Raw genomic sequence first — 22617 nt, 5'->3', positions numbered from 1 at the left:
TGTGAGGCTCAGCACCTGGCACTCTGCTTCCTGGTTACCAGGAGGGAGGCAGGACAGGGATCTCTGGGGGCTGCTGAAGGAATGAGAAGGAATTACCTGGGGCAGGAGGGCCCGAAGCCATGGAACAGGGAGGAGGGGGCGGGGGGGGTAACTGGGAGCTGACATGCCTGGGTCCTGAGTATCCCCCACTCTATCCTCCGGCCCAGGTGTGCCTGGCCCTGTTGTTCCTCGCTCTTCTAAGCCCAGCCCGGATCCTAGGCATCCTCCACCTGGTCTGGTTCTATAGAGACAGGGACACGCTGCGGGCAGGAGGCCGCCGCTCTGCCTGCGTCTGCAGCTGGGCCATCTGGAGACATTTCCGAGATTACTTTCCTGTGTCAGTGAGGCCATCTAGGAATGGTGTCCTGGGTGGGGGCAAGGCTTTGGAATAGAGTCTTCTCCGGTTACCCACCAGAAGTCTAAATCTCACGGCCAGAGGGGGTATGTTGCCTCTGCCCCCAGCTGGTTAAAACCGAAGAACTGGATCCCTCCCGAGACTACCTCCTTGGCTTCCACCCTCAAGGGGCCCGGGTCCTCAGGGCTTTGCAACTTCTGCTTTGCAACTTCTGCTCGGAGGCCATGGGCTTCTCCAGCCTCTTCCCTGGCCTCCGGCCCCACCTCCTCATACTGCCTTGTTGGTTCCGCCTCCCCCTCTTCAGGGAGTACATCGTAGTGGTGAGAAGCGAGAACTGCTTCAGGGCCCTCGGTCCTTGCTGTTGTCACCCCCTACATCCCTGGGGTGGGGGGTGGGAGCTCCTGGTCCCGGCTCTACCTTCTTGGTGCCCTCTCCCTCTTTTCTCAAAGACCCAGGCATCCTGGCCCCCTCTGCCCTCCCCCCAGGTTTGGCGTCCTCTGGCAAGGCAAGCGCTGCCTTTGAGTTGTCCCGGCCTGGGGGCGGCCGGGTGGCCGTCCTGGCCGTGGGAGGGCCCTTGGAAGTGCTGGAGGCAAAACCCGGCAAGCTGACTTTCCGGATCCGGAGTCAGAAGGGCTTTGTCAAGTTGGGACTGGAGCACAGGTGAGGGAGCCTCAGGGGCGGGGCGGGAAGGTCGAGGGCTACCCGGTCGGGGAGGAGCGCGGCGCGCCCGGGGAACCCGGAGTCACGCGCGCACATGCTCTCCCCAAGGCCTCCCTGGTGCCTGTCTTCTCTTTAGGGGAGAACGAGCTCTTCCAGCATTTCCCGAACCCTCCGGGCTCGGGGCTGCGGAGCGCGCAGGAGGCGCTGCAGCCGCTGCGGAGTGCGGCCCTGCAGCGGTTTCACGGCCCCTTGGGCCTCCTCCTGCCCTTCTGCACGCCCATCCACACACTCGGGGAGCCCCGGCCCCCGCCCCTCCGCTCCCCGCCGGCGTACTGGCTCAGGAGCTCCGGTCCCGCGCCCTCTCCGCGCGGGGCGGTGAAGGTACCTGGCTGCCGGCCACTTTTTGGCCGCGCCGGCCTCACCCCTTTTGGCAACCGCCCAGGCCCTGAACTCTGTCCCGGACGGTCGCGCGGCTGGGCGGGAAGGGCACGGGCTGCGGGTCCCAACCACCGCCCCTCTGGCGTCGCGTTCTGCCTGCAGCGGGGGCCCCGATCCCAGTGCAGCGAAGCCAGGCGTAGGTGGACGCGCTGCCCGCGCTCTACGTGGAACGGCTCACGCAGCTGCTCGAGGAGCACAAGGCGCTTACGGCACCCCGGCCCACCGGCACCTGCTTCTCACCTAGGCCCGCCGCCCCGACCCTTCCGGTGCCCGCGGCGACTGTGGGCGGGGAGGGAAATTAAACGTGGGAACAGAGCTGCAGCGTGTGTTTGTGCGCCGCCGTGCCTCCGGTGGTCTTGACACTCCCGGAGACCGGTACCGAGATCCGGGGCGCGCAGTGGGGGCCTGCCCGGCCGCCCCGGATATCCCACGGTCTCAGCTGGGCTTCTGACCCCGGCCGGTGGCTGGGACCCAGTGGGCGGGCTCCTCAGCTTCTTCAGAGCCTCCTCTCTACATCAGTTCCTGGACTGCCGCTGCCCTCTATCCCTCACACATTCCGCGCAGCCTCCCAGCTCCGCCCAGCGATCAGCCCAAACCAACTAACGCTGGCAGTTCAAAGATCATTCTGGAAACCTCTGGGGCTCCGGATCCAAGCATCTCCCTGTTCACGCACACGTCGCACACCGCAGTCCCGGGGGTTTGGCCCCTCCGGCAGGAAAGCCTTCCATCGGCGCCCAAACTTTCCTCGTTTGTGCTCCGGGCCCTGGAGCCCCGCTGGCAGAGGGGAGCGACTGGGATAGGAATCTCCACGGTCCCGCCGCGACTCCACCATGAAAATCTTGCAGAAACAGTGGCTAGAAACACTGGGCGTCTGCCAATACGTGCTCACTTTCCTCTTCATGGGTGAGAGGCCTGGTGCCCCGGGGTCCCCAAGGGGAGCAGGGACTTTGGGGAAAAAGGCTGGGGCCCCATCTGCCCCTGTGCCTGAGGGCAAAGGGAGCAGGAGAGGGCTAGAGGTCAGGCTGAGAGATGGCTGGGTGCTCACCCGCCATCTGGGAGGGGGGAGGAGAGGAGCCACAGGATGCAATGACCTGGCCTCAAAAGCTATTCTTTCTCATCTTTCCTCTAGGCCCTTTCTTCTCCCTGCTTCTCCTATTCCTCCTCTTCACCTCATTCTGGTCGGTCTCTGTTCTCTACTTCGTATGGTTCTTCCTGGACTGGGACACGCCCAACCAAGGTGAGCGCTGCTGGCCATGCACCCAGGGAGCAGAGATGGGGGCCGGGGGCCTCCAGAAATTCTTGCATCCATCTCTGTGCCCCAAGGTGGAAGGCAATTTGAGTGGACCAAGAAATTGTCCATGTGGAAATACACCAGGGACTATTTTCCTATCAAGGTGACAGGTCACCCTCCGCAGAGACTCTCCACCTCCTCCTTCTCCCCAACGCCTTACCCCTACTCACCCCTCCCTATGCACCCTGGGCTCCCTAAACTCAGACAGTGGGGCCGTGGGGGGGGTACAGAGTGGCATTCTCTGTGCTACCCACCCCATTTGAGGACCTTGAACTCTGAAGTCGGTTAGGGTGCAGGGCAACCCTTTTCAGCTGGTGTCCTGCCTTCCATGCCTCTTTCCTCTCATCCTGCCCAACACCCCCGAAGCTGGTGAAAACAGCAGAGCTGCCCCCTGACCGGAACTATGTGCTGGGTGCCCACCCACATGGGGTCATGGTCTTTGGAACCTTCATCAATTTCTTCACCAACGTGGACAACTTCCGCAAGGAGTTCCCCGGGATTCACACCTCGGTGGCAGTGCAGGCCATTTTCTTCCACCTCCCAGTCAGTCATGACTACTTCATGTCCTACGGTGAGCCTCGAACTGAGTGGGAGGAGGCACCTGTCCCCTCCCCCCACCTGACTGCCTCCCACACACCCAACACAGGGACCTGGCCTGAACACTGGCCTGCCTCACAGTGGGCTTCGAACAGCCTTGGAGCGAGTGTCTTGCATCCTTGCTGGGAGAGGCACTATAGGTCACACTGATATGGGTGGGGGGGTGGCAGGTTTGGAGGGAAAGGGGTGTGGGGCTCACTAAAGGGCGATTGAGGGGCTAGGGAGCCCAGGAAGGGGTGGTGACTGCTCCCCTCCTCCTCTCGCGGGCAGGACTGTGCTCTGTGAACCGGTGGAGCCTGGACTATCTTCTGTCAAAGGCCCAGCGTGGGCAGGCTGTAGTCATCATTGTTGGGGGTGCCCACGAGTCCCTGTGTGCCATCCCAGGGAGGCACTGCCTCGTTCTCCGGAATCGCAAAGGCTTCGTGCACATGGCACTGAGGCATGGGTGAGTCGGGTGCAGGTGCCCAGCCCGGGGCTGCTGTGGATGATCAGAACTTCACATTGCGTCTGGGGGGTCTACGCCCTTTTGTCCCTACCCATCCGGGTCTCTGTACCCGGGCCTCTGTGTCCCAGCTGGGACAAGTCCCTCTGGCACATGTCAACACTTGAGCACTTTCTCTGTGCCAAGCACTGTGCCCACTTTTGCCAGGCTTCTTCCCTCTCCAATAAGAGGCAGGATCATAGTGCAAGTAGCAGGACCTTGTGCTCAGAAGCCCTGGGTTCAAATCCCTTTCTGGCACTGCCTCAAAAGCAAGACCTTGGATATGTTTCTTTACCTGTGAAATAGGACTAATACTTGGCTACGATGTTGTGGTTGCAAAGGCTAGATGAGAAAACATGTACAGTTGACCCTTGAACAACACGATTTGAACTGCACGGGTCCCTTATACAAGGGTTTTTTTGTTTGTTTTTTTTTTACAATATAGTACTGTAAATGTATTTTTGCTTCCTGATGATTTTCTATTTTTAAAGATTTTTTTTTAAAGATTTTATTTATTTATTTGACAGAGATAGAGACAGCCAGCGAGAGAGGGAACACAAGCAGGGGGAGTGGGAGAGGAAGAAGCAGGCTCATAGTGGAGGAGCCTGATGTGGGGCTCGATCCCAGAACGCTGGGATCACGCCCTGAGCCGAAGGCAGACGCTCAACCGCTGTGCCACCCAGGCGCCCCCTATTTTTAAAGATTTGATTCATTTACTTATTTGAGAGAGAGAGAGAGCACATGCGTTGCGGGGGGAGCAGAAGGAGAGGCAGAGAACCTCAAGTTGGACTCTGCACCCTGAGATCATGACCTGAGCCAAAATCAAGAGTTAGCTGCTCAGTCAACTGAGCCAGCTGGCGCTCCCTGATGACTTCCTTTTTTTTTCCCTTCTTTTTTTTGGATTTTATTCATTTATTTAAAAGAGAGAGAGGGAGAGGGAGAGGGAGAAAGAGCATGAGCTGGGGGAGGGGCAGAGGCAGAGAGAATCTCAAGCCGACTCCCTGCTGAGGGCAGAGCCCAACATGGGGCTTGATCCCAGGACCCCAAGATCATGACCTGAGCTGAAGTCAGATGCTTAACCCACTGAGACATCCAGGTGCTCTCCATCCCCGATGATGATTTTCTTAATAACACTTTCTTCTCTCTAGCTTACTTTAAAAAAAATTATGTATTTATTTGGCACAGAGAGAGAGAGCACAAGCAGGGGGAGCAACAGAGGGAGAGGGACAGGCAGGCTCTCCTCTGAGCAGGGATCCCCACCCAAGGCTCTATCCCAGGACCCTGGGATCATGACCTGAGCCGCAGGCAGACGCTTAACGACTGAGCCACCCAGATGCCCCTAGCTTCCTTTATTACAAGAATACAGTATATAGTACATATACAAAATATTTCTTAATCGACTATTTATGTTATTGGCCATGCTGTTAGTAGTTAAGTTTTGGGGGAGTGTTAAGTTATATGAGGATTTTTGGGGTGGGGGTCAGAGCGTCAACATAGGAAGGCCCAGTACACAATCATTTCTCAAGAATTGTGAGTCCCTTCATCCAGATCTTTCTTTGTCATTTGCTTGAAAAGGCCTTGGGCAGTGGAATTCAGAGGTGTGGGGAGGGATTTGCAGTCCCATCTTGGGGTGCTCCGAAAGCCTCTGGCCTGACCACCCTTCTTCTCTCTCCTTGTCCCTTCCCAGGGCCTCCCTGGTACCTGTGTACTCCTTTTGGGAGAATGATGTCTTCCATTTTAAGGTTTTTGACACAAACTCCTGGCAGCATCTCTGTCAGCTCACCTTCAAGAAGATCATGGGCTTTTCTCCTTGCATCTTCTGGGGCCGCGGACTCTTCTCGGCCAACTCCTGGGGCATGCTGCCCCTGGCCAGGCCCATCACCACCGTGGGTGAGTGTCCATCTCCTGGGAAGAAAGCTGCAGTCAGTTGTGCGGGCAGAAGAGCCCCCCCTTCACCTCTGTCTCCCCTCTCCCTTCAGTGGGGCGCCCCATCCCGGTGCCCCAGCGCCTGGACCACTCCAAGGAGGAAGTTGACCACTATCACACGCTGTACATGGAGGCTCTGGAACAACTCTTTGAGGACCACAAGGAAAGCTATGTTGTCCCAGCTTCTACTCGCCTCACCTTTATCTAGCCCTTGCCATCCCCCCAGCCCTGAGCCCCTCGGCCCAGGGCACTGAGACCTCCACCTCCCGCCTCTGTGTACGGTGCCAATAAAAGCTCCTTCTCTCCCACCATTACTTTCTAGAATTGGATGCCTGCGGACCTCGTGTTCCACCCTCTTTCTCCTGTACTGCGAAGCTGCCACTTTGGATTGGGGATCAGAACCCTGAATTCTCCTCCCAGCAAGCCTTGATTCTGCCACCTCACCTTGCCTACATCTCTTTCCTTTGCTGAGCCCTTTCTCCCTCTGGGAATTAAGGCATCTGTTTCCCTGATTGCTGCAGGGCCTCGGGATGGAGTTGGGGAGGGCGGCTCTTGGGAGGGGTAGGCTTTGCAGGGTGAGCTGGAGAAGGTAGGAAGGATGGTGGAATAATCAGCCTGAGCAAAAGGTGAGCTTGGTCAAGGGTCCCTGGCCGTATGGGGAATGGATTGACCTCCGATGATAGAAAAGAGAGCGTTAGCCCGTAGCTCACTGCTGCACCTCTTCTCTAACCTTCATGTTTCCCTGTGGCTGGGAGATGAATGAAGCTGGGACCTATTTGACCAGCATGAAGCCCTACTGGCAGCCCAGCATTAGGTCCACACTAACCCATTTGCTCAGTAAGCACAGTGCTCTTGTGATGATCAAAGAATGAAGATGTAAGGGCTGAGAACGGAGATCAGCAAAGTATCCTTATCCTCATCACAGACACGGCGTCAGTCCCAGGAGAGGGTAAGACTGGGCGGTCTAAGGGTCCTCATGCGGTTGGAGCGTTCCCTGACCACGTCAGTCCCGTTTGCTGACTGGCTTTGTGCCTGTATCCAGGACTTCCAAAGAACTTGCTGAAATGGAATGGAAATGCAACTACACTAGTCTCCCACTGTCCTATAAAATATATTCAGTGGAAGAATTTTTTTCTTGTTCCTGGAGGAAAGTCTGAGCAGTCCTGTGACTTATCTGGGTCATTCTCAGGTGGTAAGTCCTTCATTCACCTTAAGTTGGTACAGACATGTAGCTTGAGTCGTAATCCACACTTGGGTCTTCATCCAAGGGTAGGAATCTTCCATCTGCAGCAAAGGCAGCAAGCGGGCTGCCTGCTTGACCAGAAGGGGCAGCTGGGGAAGGTGGAATAGAAAGGGGGTGGAGTTGACGTCTTTCCTCCCCCTACTTTGCTAGCCGCTCTTACTGAACCCCTTGGGACTGGAGTGTGGGGCCAAGGAGGGGAAAGAGAATCCCAGACATTCTTGATGACGCTGTCCTGAGATAGCTTCGTGTTCTCTGGGCCTCCAGATCTTCTAAGCTGATTCCTTTTCCTCATGGGGGCTCTCCTGGATTCTCCAGAGTGTTCCCTTCTAGATTCCTCTGCCTTATCATCTGTCCCTGGTTTTCTGCCCATGCACTCGACATAGGATTTCTCCTTAGGAATCCCATTGCGTTTCTAGGATGGGAGGTAGAGAGAGGGATGAAAAAAAAAATTCCAGGTTGGAACACGCTTAGCCTGGATACCACTAGAATACAGGCTGGGCTCAATGCAGCCACTCGTCCTTCCTTCTTTCGTGGTTGGGAACATCCAATCAGCTACTGTCCAGCCATTAGACTTCTCTGGCGGACACATTCCCCAAATGCTGGGGCATGCCGAACTCTTTGAGTCTTGCAACCTTATGGAGGTAAGCCTTGCCCTCTGGGGGTGGGGCTTGCAGAGCTCTGAAGTCCTTCCCCCACACTCCTCTCCTTTGTGTACAAATTCCAATCCTTGTCATGGGTCAGGGATCAAGAGTTACTTCTCAAACATTTGCTTGGAAAATGTGGTCTTGCTTGCTGCATGTGGTCTGGTCCGGCCCCTTCTGGAATGCAGCGCCTGCTTGTTGGAACTTCATGCTTCCGCCTAAACTTTAAGGATAGCATCACGTGTTTTTCTCTGGATTCTTCCCCTGAGGGACAATGGCACCAACTTCTAGTGAGAACTGGCCACCGAGAGCTGGGGTAAGAGGATTAGATTGCTGTGGGCCTTCCTCCAAGAAGCCCCTGCCCTTCACCCCTGTGAGTGGTAGACGCCTATCTCTGGGAAGGGGAGGTTGGCCTGGGTGGTAGGTGAGGAATGGGACCTTGGAGGACTGGGAGAGAGGGAGGAGGGGACTTCACTCCCCATCGTTCACTGCTCCTGTCTGAAATCCAAGACCAATAAAGTCAGGGGGTGGAAGGGATTGGCCTGAGGCTGGAGAGAAACAGGGAGACGCCAAGAAGCGCAGTTTGGACTGGGTTGTCCCTAGAGGCAGAGATGTGGTCAAAAAGAGTAAAGAGCTCCCAGTTCTTGGGAAACCAATTGGGCAAGTCTCTCAGGAAAGTGGTCATGTCTAATCCTGGTGGAGAGAGAGAGAATTGAGAGGGAAAGTTATCCTCCATGTGGAGACATCTGCGTGGGAGGAGAGGCCGCCACGCAAACCAGGAAGGTGCAGAAAGGTCAAGATCAGGCTTCTGTCTCTGGGAGAGAGACTTGGTGCCCATATCCATATGTGAGTGATCCCAGGACCCTGAACCAAAGGCAGACGCTTAACTGACTGAGCCACCCAGGCGTCCCACACTTGGTGATTTAAAACAACAAAAATTGATTGTCTCCCAATTCTGGAGACCAAAATCAAGGTGTCGCAGGGTCTGCTCCCTCTGAAACCTGGGGAGGAGAAACCCTCCCTCCCCTCTTCCAGCCCCGGGTGGTACCATTAATTCTCTGCCCGGACCTATGTCAGTCTCTGCCTCTGCTCTCCATTGCCTTCTCCCTCTGTGTCGGGTCCAAATCTCCCTCTCCCTATAGAATGCCAGTTCTAGATTCGATTAGGGCCCACCCTTATTCAGTATGGCCTCATCTTAATTTGATTATGTCTGCAAAGAACCCATCTTCAAATAAGGTCTCTTTCGTGGGTGCTAAGGGTTAGGACTTCAATATATCTTCTTGAGGTGGGGCGGGGAGGGGGGGCACAATTCAGCCCTCAACAGGTGACTTTTAAAAATTCACACAAAAGGCTTCTCTGCTTATGCCGGGGGACTGCACCCACCCAGAGATGGTCTTTTGTGCAAATTATGTTGGGTGGTGGCAAGCATTTGCCACAGGATCTTTTCTTGGGGAAATATGCATGGCAGGTGCATAGATAGAACAGGGATCACTAGACCATCCGGAAGGGTCTGTTGTATTTTCAAGAGGCTTGCGGCCCACAGTCCAAAACCGTTAATGAGCTTCCCCGTGCCATTCCACCTCCCGTGTAGCTGAACGGTAAGCCCCAATATGATTTCTCCTCCTGAGCTGGAAGAGTCTAACTTATAAATATATGAACTGAGGAAGCCTTCTGAGTTCTCCTTGATGCCTCCTGGGGCGCTTTCCTTCCCTGTCATCCTCCATCTGGCCACCAGAGGGCCGTCTCTACTCACAAGGCAAATGTGCCTCGCCTGCTTAAAACCCTCCCTCGCTGGCCAGCCCCTGCCTACAAGATGGGGACAACCCAGAACCGCTTGGCTGTTGCTCTGGGCTCTGCTAAGCCTGTCCCCTCCTGCTGGCGGGACCTTGCCCTTCTTTTTGCTATGGAGGGGATTTTTTTTTTTTTTTTTTAGGTTTTATTTTAAAGTAATCTCTACACTCCACGTGGGGCTCAAATTCACAATCCTGAGATCAAGAGTCTCGTGCTCTAGGGACGGAGGCAGACACTCACCCCTGACATTTATTTCTCATGGGTGTGGAGGCTACAAGTCCATGATCAAGGTGCTGGAGGATTCAGTTTCTGGTAAGAGCTCTCTTCCTGGCCTGTAGATAGCCACCTTCTTTCTGCCACCTCACAAGGCCTTTTTTCTGCAAATGGGAGGGTAGAGAGGGATCTCCGGTGTCTCTTCCTCTTTGGACCTCCTATTGGACCTTATGATCTCATTTAGCCTTAATTACCTGTGTCAAGCCCTGTCTCCAAATACAGTCACATTGGGTGTTAGAGCTTCAACATATGAATTGGGGGGAAGACACAATTCCATCCCTATCACTGTGATAAAGATTTACTGAAATACCAGAAATGATATGATCTCCGAAATTTGTTTCAAAATATCGGGGTGCTTGTAGTGTCCGATATCAGCTATGAGCTGATAATTGTCGAACCTGTTGATAGGCTAGTGAGGATTCATTATACTGTTCTATTTTTTGTGTATGTTAGATAGTCTCCAGAATAAAAGTGGTGGGTGTTTTTTGATGGAGAGCTCAACTGAGCTCTTCGAGAGCAGAAATGGAGTCAACCAGACCCATCGAAGATGACATGGTTAATGTTTGCAAATAACAGACATTACAGCCAATGTCGGTTCATGTGGATGGGAGAGGAACCTGGTGATGGATGGGGAGAGAAGATGTGGAATTTCAGGGACTTCTAGGCACAAGCCATCATACTGAGCCTTCAGAAATGCAGTGTGAGGCTGGGCTGTGCACTGGCTTGGCATTAGGATGCCAGGAGTCTGGTTTTACCTCCATCCACTGGATGACCTTTGATAAAAATGATCGACGGTGGTCTCACCTTCCCCCATTCTAGAACTAGGTTGAAGTCATTCCTTCTTTCACAACATACTTATTAAGCACTTACTATGTGCCAAGACCTGAACGACATACCAGAGGCATTAAGATGTTGGTTAAGTGTCTGCCTTCGGCTCAGGTCAGGATCTCAGGATCCTGGGGTCGAGCCCCATGTCAGGTTCCCCACTCGACGGGGAGTCTGCTTTTCCTTCTGCCTCTGCTGCTCAGTGTCTCTCTCCCTCCCTCTCTCTCTTTCTCAAATAAATAAATAAATAAATAAATAAATAAATAAATAAAATCTTTTTAAAAAAAAAAGATAGCTGTAACATCAATCTCATTCTAAAAGAGTTCACAGTCAAGGGGCGCCTGGGTGGCACAGCGGTTAAGCATCTGCCTTCGGCTCAGGGCGTGATCCCGGTGTTATGGGATCGAGCCCCACATTGGGCTCCTCTGCTATGAGCCTGCTTCTTCCTCTCCCAGTCCCCCTGTTTGTGTTCCCTCTCTCTCTGGCTGTCTCTATCTCTGTCAAATAAATAAATAAAATCTTTAAAAAAAATAAAAAAAAATAAAAGAGTTCACAGTCAAGCTCAATGGCTTCCCAGCTTTCTATCCCCGATTCATGAAGTTCCTAAAGCCTGACAGTCCCGAAGGAAGAATGATTAAGACAGGCTTCTGGTTGTGTCTGCATTCCAGCATACAAGATGCAATGCACCACATGGGAGAACTGCTGTTCCAACTGGCTAGATCATAATACCTGCCTTTAATCGAATTTTCGTGCTATGCCAGGCACTTTTCTTAGGTTATCTTTATTCAGTCCTTACTGGAAGTTGGGTGCTATGCCCTCTTCACAGATGAGGAAGCCGTGAGTCACCAGTGAGTATGTGGCATCCGTGATACCTTGCCTTCCGAGGCGATCTGGAAGATTCCTTCCAGTGCCATAATTCTGAGTAAGACAGTTCTTGCATTCACTGGCTCTGTGACTTTGGGCCAATTACTTAACCCTTCGGTCTTTGGTCTCCTTCCTTATCTGTAAATCAGCTGGTCCTTTGCCTATGCAACAAAAACCACGGAAGGTGCCCCGCTCAGTATCTGACAAGCATCTTTTATTTCTCTGCTATCAGCTAAGTGCAGATGCCCCACAGAGAGACTTGACTCACAGATTGGGGAATTGCCCAGACAGAGGGGTCACTGGATCAGGGAGAGGGCAGGGGTCTCAGCCCTGATCTCAACAGCTGGAGAGACAGAGGGAGAAGAGGGGTCAGAGAGGAGAACACCTAAAACCCAAAAATCTGGATGAGGGAGTCCTGGTCATTAGAATCCCAGGATGCGGAGGCGTTCAGAGGTCAGGGAAGGAGACCCAAGGTGCTCTGTTGAAGGGGAGGGGGTGAGAGAGGATGAAGGGGACAGGGAAGGCCCTGAAGCAGAGGATGGGCCCAAATGAAAGGACAGGGAGCAACAATGTTACCTTGCTGACGGTAAGGCACACCCATCCAGAGAGAAGACACAGGATAGGCTCTTCCAAATAAAAGGCCCAAATATGCAAGCCCGGATGACGGTCAAAGCCAGTATGGATCCCAAGGTCTGAGACAGTGTTTACAAAATTCAGAGCAACTAAGGGAAATCTCCAGCATTAACAGCACCTGCATTTGGCATTTGCTCCGTGCTTTGCTGCTTGCGAAACATTTTCACAAAGTACATCTGACCTCTGAGCAGTGAGTGGGCGGCGGGGTCTGCGTTTGCAGCCAGAGGCCCTCACAGTGTCGCTTGCCAGCTATGGGATCTAGCCCACATCGTGGGACTTCTCAGAATCCACTTGCTTCATCTGTAAAGTGACTAAACAAGCCTCCCCCATCCTACAGTGTTGTGAGAATTAAAGCGAAGTGCTGTGCAAACATTCTGGATGGTTCTGTGGCTCACCGCCAGGAGCGGTACCGGCTGGCCCTGGAACCCAGACCAGTGAAGCCAGGACTCTCACCAACAAGCAGATCACTCTTCCATCCCCAAGGGTCTTAACCTTGGCGGATTTAAACCCCAGTGGCACAAGGTGAGCCCCCACCCCCCACCCCACCCCCGCATCCTCAAAGCACTTAAGGATGCTAAAAGCCTCTCGTTCTCTCTTGCTGGGAGGGGCAGCCAGAAGATTAGTCATCTCCCAACCTCTTACCACCACCGCCCCCTAACCTCCCAGGGGAGTCGGGACAGAAGCAGTCTGAGCGTGATTTTGGAACCACATGGTGTTCGACTGGACCAATGAGCGGTGATTTCTTCTTTCTGCATGGCTCAGACCTGAAGCGTTAGCAACTTCGGGAAACTTTCTATTCTCATTGGCTGAGGGAACTGGAAGTGGTGAACGTTGGACCAATCCCAGAGTTTCTGGTGGCAGAAGGCGGGGCTTCTGGCGAAAAGGGAGGGATTAGAGCGTGGTTGCCTCTCCCTCCTGCCACTCGAGACTTTTTCCTCCAACACCTATAACTTTTTGAGGTGCTATCCCACAGTTGAGCAGATGCCACCTTAACTGTGGCTTTGTGAGACGTGCGGTGTGTTAGCAGTTTAAAAAATCAGAACTAGGGGGAAGTCCTATTAAGAAACAAAAAGGAAGAGGGGCGCCTGGCTGGCTCAGTCGGTGGAGCATGTGACTCTTGATCTCGGGGTCGTGAGTTTGAGCCCCATGTTGGGTGCGGAGATTACATAAATTAAAACTTTATAAAAAGAAAAAGGAAAAATAAGAAAGTTAAGTGACCATCTCATTACTTATTGGCCTACCTGGGCCTAGAATTCCAGGGATGACTCTCATCCGTTTAACCCTCGGTATGGCCGTGTGTGTGTGGGGGGAGCCCAGGAACATGACATGACCCTCCACCTGATCACGTCAGCACAGCCCCTTGGCTCAGTTTACCAGATAATGGAGCTATCACCTTGGAAAGTATAAAAAAAGTGGAAAAAGATAGGTGGGAAATCAACTTTGGTGGGAAGGGGGAGCAGGAGAGCTGGGCAGACCCTGGAGGGAGGGTGAGGGTGAGGGGCTGCCATTCCCAGCAGACCTTAATATTCCCTGCAGGACTTTGCAGTTACTATAGGACTTTCACATCCATCACTTACCTGGTTCCTTACAGGGTAGAACTGCAGGTGGTTTTTGTCTCACGGTGGGGGGGGGGGGGTTGCTCAGGGGTTAGGAGCCGGGGCCACNACCAGCTCCTTAGACTGGGGGCAGGCCTCCAAGTCCACACTTGGCTGTTCCTCCCACCCATCCTCTACCCACCCGGTTTAGCACCGGGCGCACAGCCATGAGCGCAGATCCCCAGGACGCGCGTGTGCGCAGAGGTCTGTGTTCATGTGTCGGGGGTGGGCGGTGGGTTCGTGGGTGTACCTGGAGTCTTTCTGCGTGCTGTCCTGTGGGGGGCCTTGTTGCCTGCCTGCCAGCGGCCCAGCGTGAGCTGAGTCCGCCGGTGCACCCGCGGGACGAGGCTCCCCGGGGAGTGGTGGCCCTCCTGACCGGTCTTGGCTTGGCTCCTCTCCTTTTAGCCTCTCTGCTTCTGTTTCCCGATGTCTCCTTGCACCCCCATCTGCAAGGGTTTCCAGTTTCCTCCATCAGTTTCTCTGACCTGTCTTCAGGGCTCTGCTTGCCCTTTCCAGTCGCTCTGCCTTATTTGGCAGCGGGAGGTAGGGGGAACGGGATTAATTTGAGGGGGTGGGCCCCGGAGGAGGGAGGACTGCGAAAGTGGGGGGAGGACAGGAGGCTCCGGGACAGAGCGTCGAGGTGCTGGGGGCGTGGGGCGATAACTAAGCCAGCAGTTACCCCCTCCGCCAAAACCCAAAGCACCTCCCACCCTTAGTCCCGCTGCCCAGCCGGGACAAGGGGCGGAGTCTCGTCGGCCCGACTTGAGGCCACCCAGCGGCGCCCGCCCCCGGGCCCGCACCGCCCCCCGGCACCTGCTCTCCACCCACCCGCCCCCAGGCCGTCCCGAGTCCACTCCAGATCCGGGCCGGGTTTCCTCNGTCCACTCCAGATCCGGGCCGGGTTTCCTCCGCGTCGCTAGGGTCTCCGCCCCTCGGAGCCGCCGCCCCGGACCCCGCAGAGCGTCGCTGCGGGACGCGCCCGCAGCACCCGAACCCCGAACATCCCGGCGCGCGCCCGCGTGCGGGACCGAGCCGCTGCGCAGACCCCACATCCGCATTCCAACTCCGAGTTGGGACTGCTCCGGTACCCGTGCGTCACCCGAACTCGACCCTCGGGGCTCCGAGGTGACCCCTCTCCCGGCACCGTTCGCTGTCCTCGTGGCCGGCCCCTCTCCGTGTCTCGGCATCCCGGCCCGGGCTCCGGCTCCGGCGAGGTAGGGGGCCACCGGCCTGGGAGCTCGGGGCTGGCGTGCTCCTCCTCCGCGGAATGGGGGCAGCAGAAGGCCACCGCCCCCCAGGGGAAGACAGCCGCTGCGCCCCCTACAGCCCTACCTTCCCAGTCCTGTGACCTAGATAACTGGGACCGGGACTTTGCCCAGATGTTCGGAGGCACTTTCCTGTCCGTCATCCCTCCCCCATCCCGTCGCCATTGCTCTCCCACCTGTCCCCAGAGCCTGGCGCCCACGGGACCCCTGCCAAGTAGACAGCTTCCTTCCAAAGCTCTCTCCCGCCTGCCCCCCTCACTCCCCACTTCTCGAAAGGGACAGAGGAAAGACTGGGGAAGACCCTCCAGTACAGCCCCCTAATCCATGGCTGTGGCCCTGGGGCATCCCCCACCGCTCGTTGGTCTGTCTTCCTCATCCTCTGCCTCTGCCCCATTTCATCTTGTCTCCACTGCTTCTGTTCCCGAGGTCTCTATTCTCTTCCAGACTCTTTTTCTGGCTTTCTCCTCCCCTTGACCCCTTCCCTCATCGCACACCGTGGGGCGAAGGGGGTGTGTCGCTGCTTTCTATTTATGGTCTCCCTGGGGAGGGGGTGCAGTGCTGGGACTTTTTTGGCATCTGCTGGGCCCTGAGTCACGAGGTGTCATGCCTGTGTCTGCTATCCGTGCCTCCTCCCACTCCCCTCTCCCATCCTCTCCTGCCCCGCACCTCCCTGTCCGCCTTTGTCTCCTTCCTGCCTCCCTTCCTGTCCTTTTCGCTCTCTTCTTTGGGCGCTTTGTGTAGCTGCCGTCTCTTTGTCTCCGCCTGTCTGCTCTCTGCTCCCTCTGCTCCCTCTGCTCCCTCTTCCAGCTCCATGAAGCTGTCGACCTCAAGGGCATCAATATTTCAGGTGTGTGGGGTGCGGTGGAGATGGGGTGGGGACCTCCCAGCATGCCCAGCGAGGACTATAATCATCCCCTCCCAGAGTGATCATTCATATTTATAAGATGGAAAGAATGGATCCAAGGATGCGGGGATATGGAGGGCAAGGGAAACGCTGCCCCTCTTCCTGGAGCTCGGTCCAGGAGACGCCTGAACTACATCTCCCACAGTGCCCTGGAGGCACAGGGCTGCTTCTGCCTAGACACCTTATGGGAATGATAGTTCAATGAGCCAGGTCGGAGGGTGCTGTTCTGAGGCATGGGAAGGGATCAGAGTGTGGAGCCAGGGTTGCGGGGCTAGCCTGGACCCCCTGGCCTGCTTTGTTTCCAGCACCCACCTCCCCCAGAGTTTAAGGAACTTGGAACATTTGTGTCCACCCCCCCCCAAAAAAGGGAATAGGTATAGAGGGGTGCCCAGGAAGAAAATGAGATAGATGAATTTGCAAGCTCTCCCTTCTTTCCTGTGACCCCCTTACAAACAACCTTATCCAAGACGTAGGTAGACGCACCCTTTGGAAAGAGTCTCTCCCATCTTGAAAGCAAAGGAGGGTAATGGAGGCCTAATGTCCCAAATTAGTTGGATGTGTCCCTGTCTATAGGTTGCTCACATTCTGTCCCTTTTGGGGGCAGTGGGGGAGTTGCTGAGCTCAGCACAGAACTACCAGCTAGTATTATTCGGGACCCGTGAACAGCTGGTGAGGTTGCCTGGAAATGTAGACGGAAGCCACAAGCTAACTTGCTCATTGCTGAGACCCGTCATTCCCAGAGCCTGTTATAAGGAATCTGATGCTTGAGCCGGGCCCAGGCTTGTTGTTGGCATGGAACAGCTGACAGTGGGGGGAAGGCACTGGGGTTTCCTCCCGGGATCCCATCTCTGGTTCTTAGCTTTTAGTACTTGGGACCTTTGATTCCTGCCAAGGAAGGACCCAGTAATTCCTATCCATGCTCTTCAGGCTGGGTTTGGAGATCCAGATACACCAAAAAGAGGTCTCGCCCACTGGACTGGGAGCCAGGAAAACTTAGCCTTTAGCCTGGCTCTATCCAAGTCACCTTAGGCCAGATCTTAGCCTCCTTGGGTGTCTCTTTCCTCATCGTGAAAGAAGTGGGTTGAACCTGATGGTCTCTGGTGGCTCTACCAGGGGCTCTAAGACCTTCTGAGTCGGTGCTTCCCCTGCTCTCTGATGATACTGGTCTGATGCTGTCACCTCATCCAGGCAAGGATTACCTGGGAGGGCCTTAGACATCAGCATCAGGCTGAAAAGAAAGAGGGAGATGCGGCTCATGTCTGTATCATGCTGTGTTTGTGTAAGCTATGTTTATGGCATAGGAGCCAAGACCATCCTAAACTCGTTGGTGCCATTTTTTGTCCCCTCTCCCAAACCTAAGTCACGTTCTTGTTTGAAAAAAAAAATCCAACAAAATCAATATCATCCCCCACAAAGTAGCTGGTATATGTGTCCCCTGGGATGTTGGTTAACGAGGCTTAAGGTAGGTTATATGAAGGGACTATTATAACTGGCTGAAAGAGAAGAAGAGGATTTAATTGGTTGATTTGGAGGAGAAAGGTCTGGAAATGAAGAGTCATTAGGACTTGGGGAGGGGGCTTTCTCTCGGCCCTGTCTCTGGCAGGGAAAGCCGAAAAGCTGGAGGCCAAATGGTGCCAGATCCAGAGGAATTGACCCAAAAATGAGAATAGGAAGGACACAGAAAGTCTTAAGTAGGAGATAGACTAAGAATTATAGGAAGAAATTAGAAAGAAGAACAGAGGGAGAGAGAAAATCAGAAGAGACTCTCTGGAGGGAAGGTAAATGGAAGAGGGGCATAGGTGACCTTTGTGGGTATTTTGTTCACAGGAGCTCCAACAGAGCCCTTCCCCAAATGATCATCTAGCCCTGGAGTGGAGCGAGGTCTCCCTACAGAGAAGGAGGGAGCAAACTCCAGCAGGAGGAAGGCAAAGGCAGGGTTTGTTCTTTTATTAGCCTGGGAGGAACGACTTGAAATTTTCTAATGGAGCTATCCATCTGTCCACTCCTCCCCCTTATGTTTGAATGTACGTGTCAGAGGGGGAAGTGGAGGGTACTGGAATGGCAATGGGGGAAGATCTGGACTTTACACCACCCCCCCTTTACCCTGGGATTGTGACTGGCAGTGGTAGGAAGGTGGGGGGGATTAAACCCTTTGTTTTTCCCAAAGACCCCTTTTGTAGGGAGAGTGGAGATGATGGTTTCTCATATTCTTGCAGAGGTCTTGGAGAGGTGGGGAGACCCTTTCAATTTTCTACCCTTCCAAAGGCCTTCTGCCTCTTGTCTGAGTCCCTGGGGCAACCAGGGGTGAAGGAGATCTTGGGACAGTCTCTGAGGAGCTCATGGGGTTCCTGATTTGTGACTGTTGAGGAATACCCTGGTAGGATTGAGAGCTCTGGGAGCTGGTCAGAGCTGGAGGCCCTGTATTCCCAGGGTCTGTGTGGAGAGCAGAAGAGAAGGTGTATTTGTGTAGGAAAGGGCTGTGGGGACTGGGTGTATGGGGGGCCACATGTGGAAACGGGCTCTGCCCACAATGCTGGGTTGTCTCTTTTCCGCAGGGTAATGAAGCTGGAAGCCAGGTGTGGTGCAGCCAGCTCAGAAGTCCCTAAGCCTGAAAAGGAGGCCGAGCCAGATGCGGAACCACACTCAGACACCTGGCCACAGGGGGCTGCGGCCCAGTCCAGATCCGGATCGGGGCTTGAGGCTGAGACTGAGACCCTGGGGGTTGAGTCAGGGCCTGAGGCCAAGGCCAAGTCCTTGGAGGCCAACCCCAGGTCCGGATCGGGGCCTGAGGCTAAGGCCACGGACTTCGTGGTGGCCACAGAACGAGAGTTTGAGGAGATGCTGGCCATCTCCTCGACTACCTTCTCAGCCGCTACCACAGCCGGCTCCGGGATCCCGACCGCACCGTGGTGCTGGCCAAGCTAACGGAGGAGTGGTGAGAGCTGGGGCCCAGGTGAAAAGGGGGTGAAACTACGTTTGGGTGATTGGGATCTTAGGAAAGGGAGGAGGCGAGCCTCTCCCCCAGCTCTCAGAGCCTCTCCCCCCGGCTCTCGTCCGGATGCTGAGGAGCCAATCTGCTTTGGAACCAGAGTAAGTTCTGCGGATCCACGGGCCCAGCCAGTGAGCGTAGAACGGAGGACGGAGGACATGTAGTACTCGGAATAGCGGAGGAACCGGAGGGAGGGACTGGAGAGAGCTTCGGTATTTGAATATTCGTTTGAGGAGTTTCTGGGGGCAGGAGCACAAAAAGAAGAGAGCAGGCAAGAGAGGGTAGACTGGAGGTGAGAGCAAGAGTGGGGTCAGGGCCCCTGAGTGGACTGAACTCTCAGAAAGAGCACCTGGACGCGGTGAGCCGTACGGGCTCCTAGAGGGGGCCGGGGCGGAGCTAAGAAGAAGGGGGCGTGGCCGGGACTAGGGGCGTAGCAACCTCCTGGGGGTGGAGCCAAGGCAAGGGGGTGTGGCGATGCTCAGGGGCCGGGTACAAGCTTTGCTGGAGCATCTCAAGAGGTGGAAGAGACTCGGACGAATGGGCGTTCTGCCGGCTCTGGAATTCGAGACGCTAGTGCTGAGATCTCCCTGGGCAGGCCCGGGTCTGGCCTGGCGCCCGGGGTGGTGACGACGGAGTGCTCAGCGTGTGGGAAGAGGCGAGTCCTGGGAGCCGAGAGCCCCGGCAGGGGCGGAGGGCCCCCTAACGGCCTTGGTCCGCAGATCGCTCTGGAGTCGGTGCACGTGATCGACACCAGGGAGGCCGCGCTGGTGGAGGGGCTGCGCGTGGCGCCCTGGGAGTGCGGCAAGGGCGTCGCGGGGCTTCTGCTGGTCAAGCGACAGCATCCGGGGTCAAGGTGGCACAGCTCACCTGGGACGACCAGCCGGGCCTCCGGGAGCTGAAGAAATACCGCCTAATCACCAAGCAGGTGAGAAAGGCTCTGGAGCTCAGCTAGCCAAGCGTCCTCCCCCCAGCCCAGTCACCGGCTTGCTTTCTCTGCTGGCTTTGCCGAGTGGGGGCGCCCGTGAGCTCTGCCCCGGGACAACCAGTCTTTACCCAGGCCCTTTTGCCCAGCGGCAGTCAAAAAGCTCCCGACTCCCAGCGGTCAAACCCTCAGTCCTTACTCCAGATGGCTGGGGGAAGCCCAGGCGTCCGGAGTTCCGTGACCCTGCCTCCCCTCTATTGATCCTGCTTCCCTTCAGGGACCCAAAGATCCTAATCTGGGCCTTTGTCCTTTCCCTCCGTCTCCCCTATCCTACCGACTGATCTGTTTCCCTCCCTTCCCCTCCCCTCGGAGACCCAGGGCCCCACACTGACTCCGCCCCTCCTTGGGGATCCAGGCACAGATTACGAGGCCTGGCCCCTGGCCGGGGGCAGGCTTTCACCTACCCCACTCCACCTGGCCCGGCATGGTTGGTCCTCCCGAGGGGCCCTACTGGGATCCCGTGGGTGTGAATGTGGGAGTGAGGATGCCGAGAGGCGCTGGGCTCTCCAGGCCTCCGCTGCCCACCCCGCGCTCACCTTTGCCCCCCGCAGGGCATTCTTTTGGTCGGATTCAACGCCTCAACGCTACCGGCTGGGCTGGGCGTGCGGCTGACGGTGCTGAGGGCCTCTGGCACCTTCTCGCGGCTGCCCACCGAGGCCGTGTCGGAGGCTGGTGGCGACGTGGCACGCCTCCTGCTGTCGCCCTCCGTGCAGCGCGACGTGCTTCCGGGCGGGGCCATCATCCAGGACTGGCAGCCCTATCGACCGAGTGAGAGCAACCTGCGCCTGCTGGTGGCCAAGGGCCTGGAGGGCGCGTGGACAGCCGCGCGTGCTCACGCTGTGCACGCGCCCCTTCCCCATCCCACAGGGTGGTGACGACACGTGGCGCTACCTCAACATCAACGCCTTCAGCAGCGACAGCGCGCAGGTGCAGAGCCAGCCTTTGTGGCACCTGCAGCGCCAGGCCCTGCGCGTCGCCGGCCTCATCGTCATGTGCCAGCTTTTCCTAGAGCTCCAGTTATGGTCACAACTGGCTGACTTCTGCCAGGACGGCTTGGTGCTTGAGCCGGTCAAGGGTTATACAGAGCAGTACCTGCTGGAGGCCGACATCTAGGGCCTCTCCTATCGCAGTGGAGAGAAGAGACCCTGTAGATCGGCGCTCCGGCGCTGATCTCCAAGAAAGCCCTGCCCTCCACGTTTGCGAGTTCCTCCTCCTTCCCCTGCGCTCCGCGGTCGGCTCCGAAACCTAACCCTACTGGGAGCGCCCTCCCTAAACTCTTACCCTTACTTCTTGCCTCTAGCGCCCCCAAAAGCTGTTGCCCACGCCTTGATCCGAACCGCCGGGTTTGGGGGAGGCGCTTGCGCTGCTATTGTTCACCCTTTCCCCCTTACCGGCCAAAGAATGGGTTCCTTCCCAGGCTTCAGAGCCTTTCCTTGTCCGTCACCCTGGCCTGACTGAACTCTGCTCTTCCTGGCTTCTCCCTTCTGCCCCCTCGCGGGTGGAAGCGGGCAGAAGGACGTGCTACCCTCAGCGGCCCAAGACCTATTACTTTTCTTCTACCCTTTCCCAAGCTCTCAGAGCTTGCCCCGCACTCCCCTCCTTGCCTCGCTCTCAGCCTCCTGTGCGGGCTTCTTCATCGGAGTCCTCTCCCTCCTTCTCTCTCTGCCCCATCCTCCTCCTCCCTGGGCCTCCCAAACGCTTAGCTCCTCATGCCCCATTTACTCCTCCATTCCTCTTCCCCATGACCTTTTCATCACCCGCCCTGTGTGCAATACAGAGAGAGAGCCTGTCAATGAACTAGAATTATAATGCCCTGTTGCCCCTCTGGGGACGCATCTTTCCAAGCCTGCTCCCTCTGACAGGTTTCCTCCAACTTTGCACCATGTTGCTATTTCAGTCGCCCCCTTCCCATGCCCCCAACCAGAGGCCTGAACCAGGCCATGGACCAGCGTTGTTGAGCTGGAGACTTTGGTGTGGGGAGGGCAGATCCCTCAGCCCAGTATGGGGCTGTCTTCTGGTTCTAACCAGGCTGCCTTCTAGCACCACTGGAACCCCCACCTCCAGATATTTCTGGACATCCCTCCCTTTCCTCTGATTTCTTTATGCTTTATGGACTTTGGCAGTTTCCTATTTGAATGCAAGTAGTAACAGCTGCAATTGCACAGCGCTGTCTTCCTACACTGGATCCTCACGTCTACCACAGAGGGAGGAAACAGAGGCTCTCAAAGATCAAAGTGACTTCCAAGTCATTCAGAGTAGCTGGGAGCCTGACAGGGACTAGAACTCAGGTGTCCCAAGCCCTGAGCACGCCTCAGAACCGCACTCTGTGTGACCATGAGTGCTTGAACTTCTTGTTGAACGATGGACAGTTGGTGGGGATCTGTTGACAGCAAGCACAGGGGGCGCTGGGGTTGGAATCAAAGACATGGGCAGAGAAGGGAGCCTGGACGTGGAAGAAGGTGGGCAAACAGGACAGCTGCTGCCCCATCACTCCCCCCGGTTCTGGTTCTGCTGCCTTGCTTGGCTGCCTTCTGCGTCTGGCCATGCTGCCACCCTCCCTGTCACTTCAACCGTGGCTGTATTGCAATAAAACGGACCCTTAGCCCACCCTCTGTGTCTGTTTCACTTCTCAGTGGGGGTGGGATGAGACGCATTATCCTCCCCCCACCCCCCCTTCCCCAGCAGCCTGTATTAGAGAGGATCTCTAAGCCCTGTGGCAATGGGGCTAATGACTTCCTGGAGCTGGAGAGGGCTGCCGGCCGCTGAGCGCCCCCACCCCCACACCAGCTAAGCGGCAGAAAGAAGCGGTTGCTCAGGAGCGAGGA

The 22617-nt window shown here is 55.9% G+C and overlaps 2 protein-coding genes across 5 annotated transcripts; both read left to right on the top strand.

Moving 5' to 3' along the window:
- Positions 1 to 1344: 1344 nt before the first annotated feature.
- MOGAT3 (monoacylglycerol O-acyltransferase 3) lies at positions 1345 to 12897 on the top strand. Of its 4 annotated transcripts, none has more exons than XM_034669946.1 (11): positions 1508 to 2395; positions 2622 to 2729; positions 2816 to 2886; positions 3150 to 3354; positions 3651 to 3825; positions 5549 to 5751; positions 5841 to 6736; positions 6830 to 6979; positions 9605 to 9774; positions 12395 to 12579; positions 12724 to 12897. In XM_034669946.1, the coding sequence occupies exons 1-7, from the start codon at positions 2323 to 2325 to the stop codon at positions 5993 to 5995; spliced, it is 990 nt and encodes a 329-aa protein (XP_034525837.1). In that variant the 5' UTR covers positions 1508 to 2322; the 3' UTR covers positions 5996 to 6736; positions 6830 to 6979; positions 9605 to 9774; positions 12395 to 12579; positions 12724 to 12897. The 4 variants fall into 4 exon arrangements, with proteins under 4 accessions (XP_034525836.1, XP_034525837.1, XP_034525835.1 ...); XM_034669944.1 differs by having other exon boundaries at positions 12669 to 12897; XM_034669945.1 differs by lacking the exons at positions 12395 to 12579; positions 12724 to 12897 and adding an exon at positions 1345 to 1435 and having other exon boundaries at positions 1595 to 2395; positions 9605 to 10767.
- A 1657-nt stretch (positions 12898 to 14554) lies between these two features.
- NAT16 (N-acetyltransferase 16 (putative)) lies at positions 14555 to 22400 on the top strand. The gene is given in 8 exon segments (XM_019793423.2): positions 14555 to 14866; positions 18377 to 18669; positions 18672 to 18740; positions 18743 to 18756; positions 19530 to 19656; positions 19659 to 19735; positions 20344 to 20600; positions 20602 to 22400. Coding segments are annotated over 7 exon segments (1137 nt in total). The 5' UTR covers positions 14555 to 14866; positions 18377 to 18380; the 3' UTR covers positions 20906 to 22400.
- The last annotated feature ends 217 nt before the right edge of the window (positions 22401 to 22617 follow it).

Source organism: Ailuropoda melanoleuca, chromosome 10, assembly GCF_002007445.2.
Source record: "Ailuropoda melanoleuca isolate Jingjing chromosome 10, ASM200744v2, whole genome shotgun sequence".
Taxonomy (NCBI): domain Eukaryota; kingdom Metazoa; phylum Chordata; class Mammalia; order Carnivora; family Ursidae; genus Ailuropoda; species Ailuropoda melanoleuca.
This window is presented reverse-complemented; position numbering and strand designations above follow the sequence as displayed.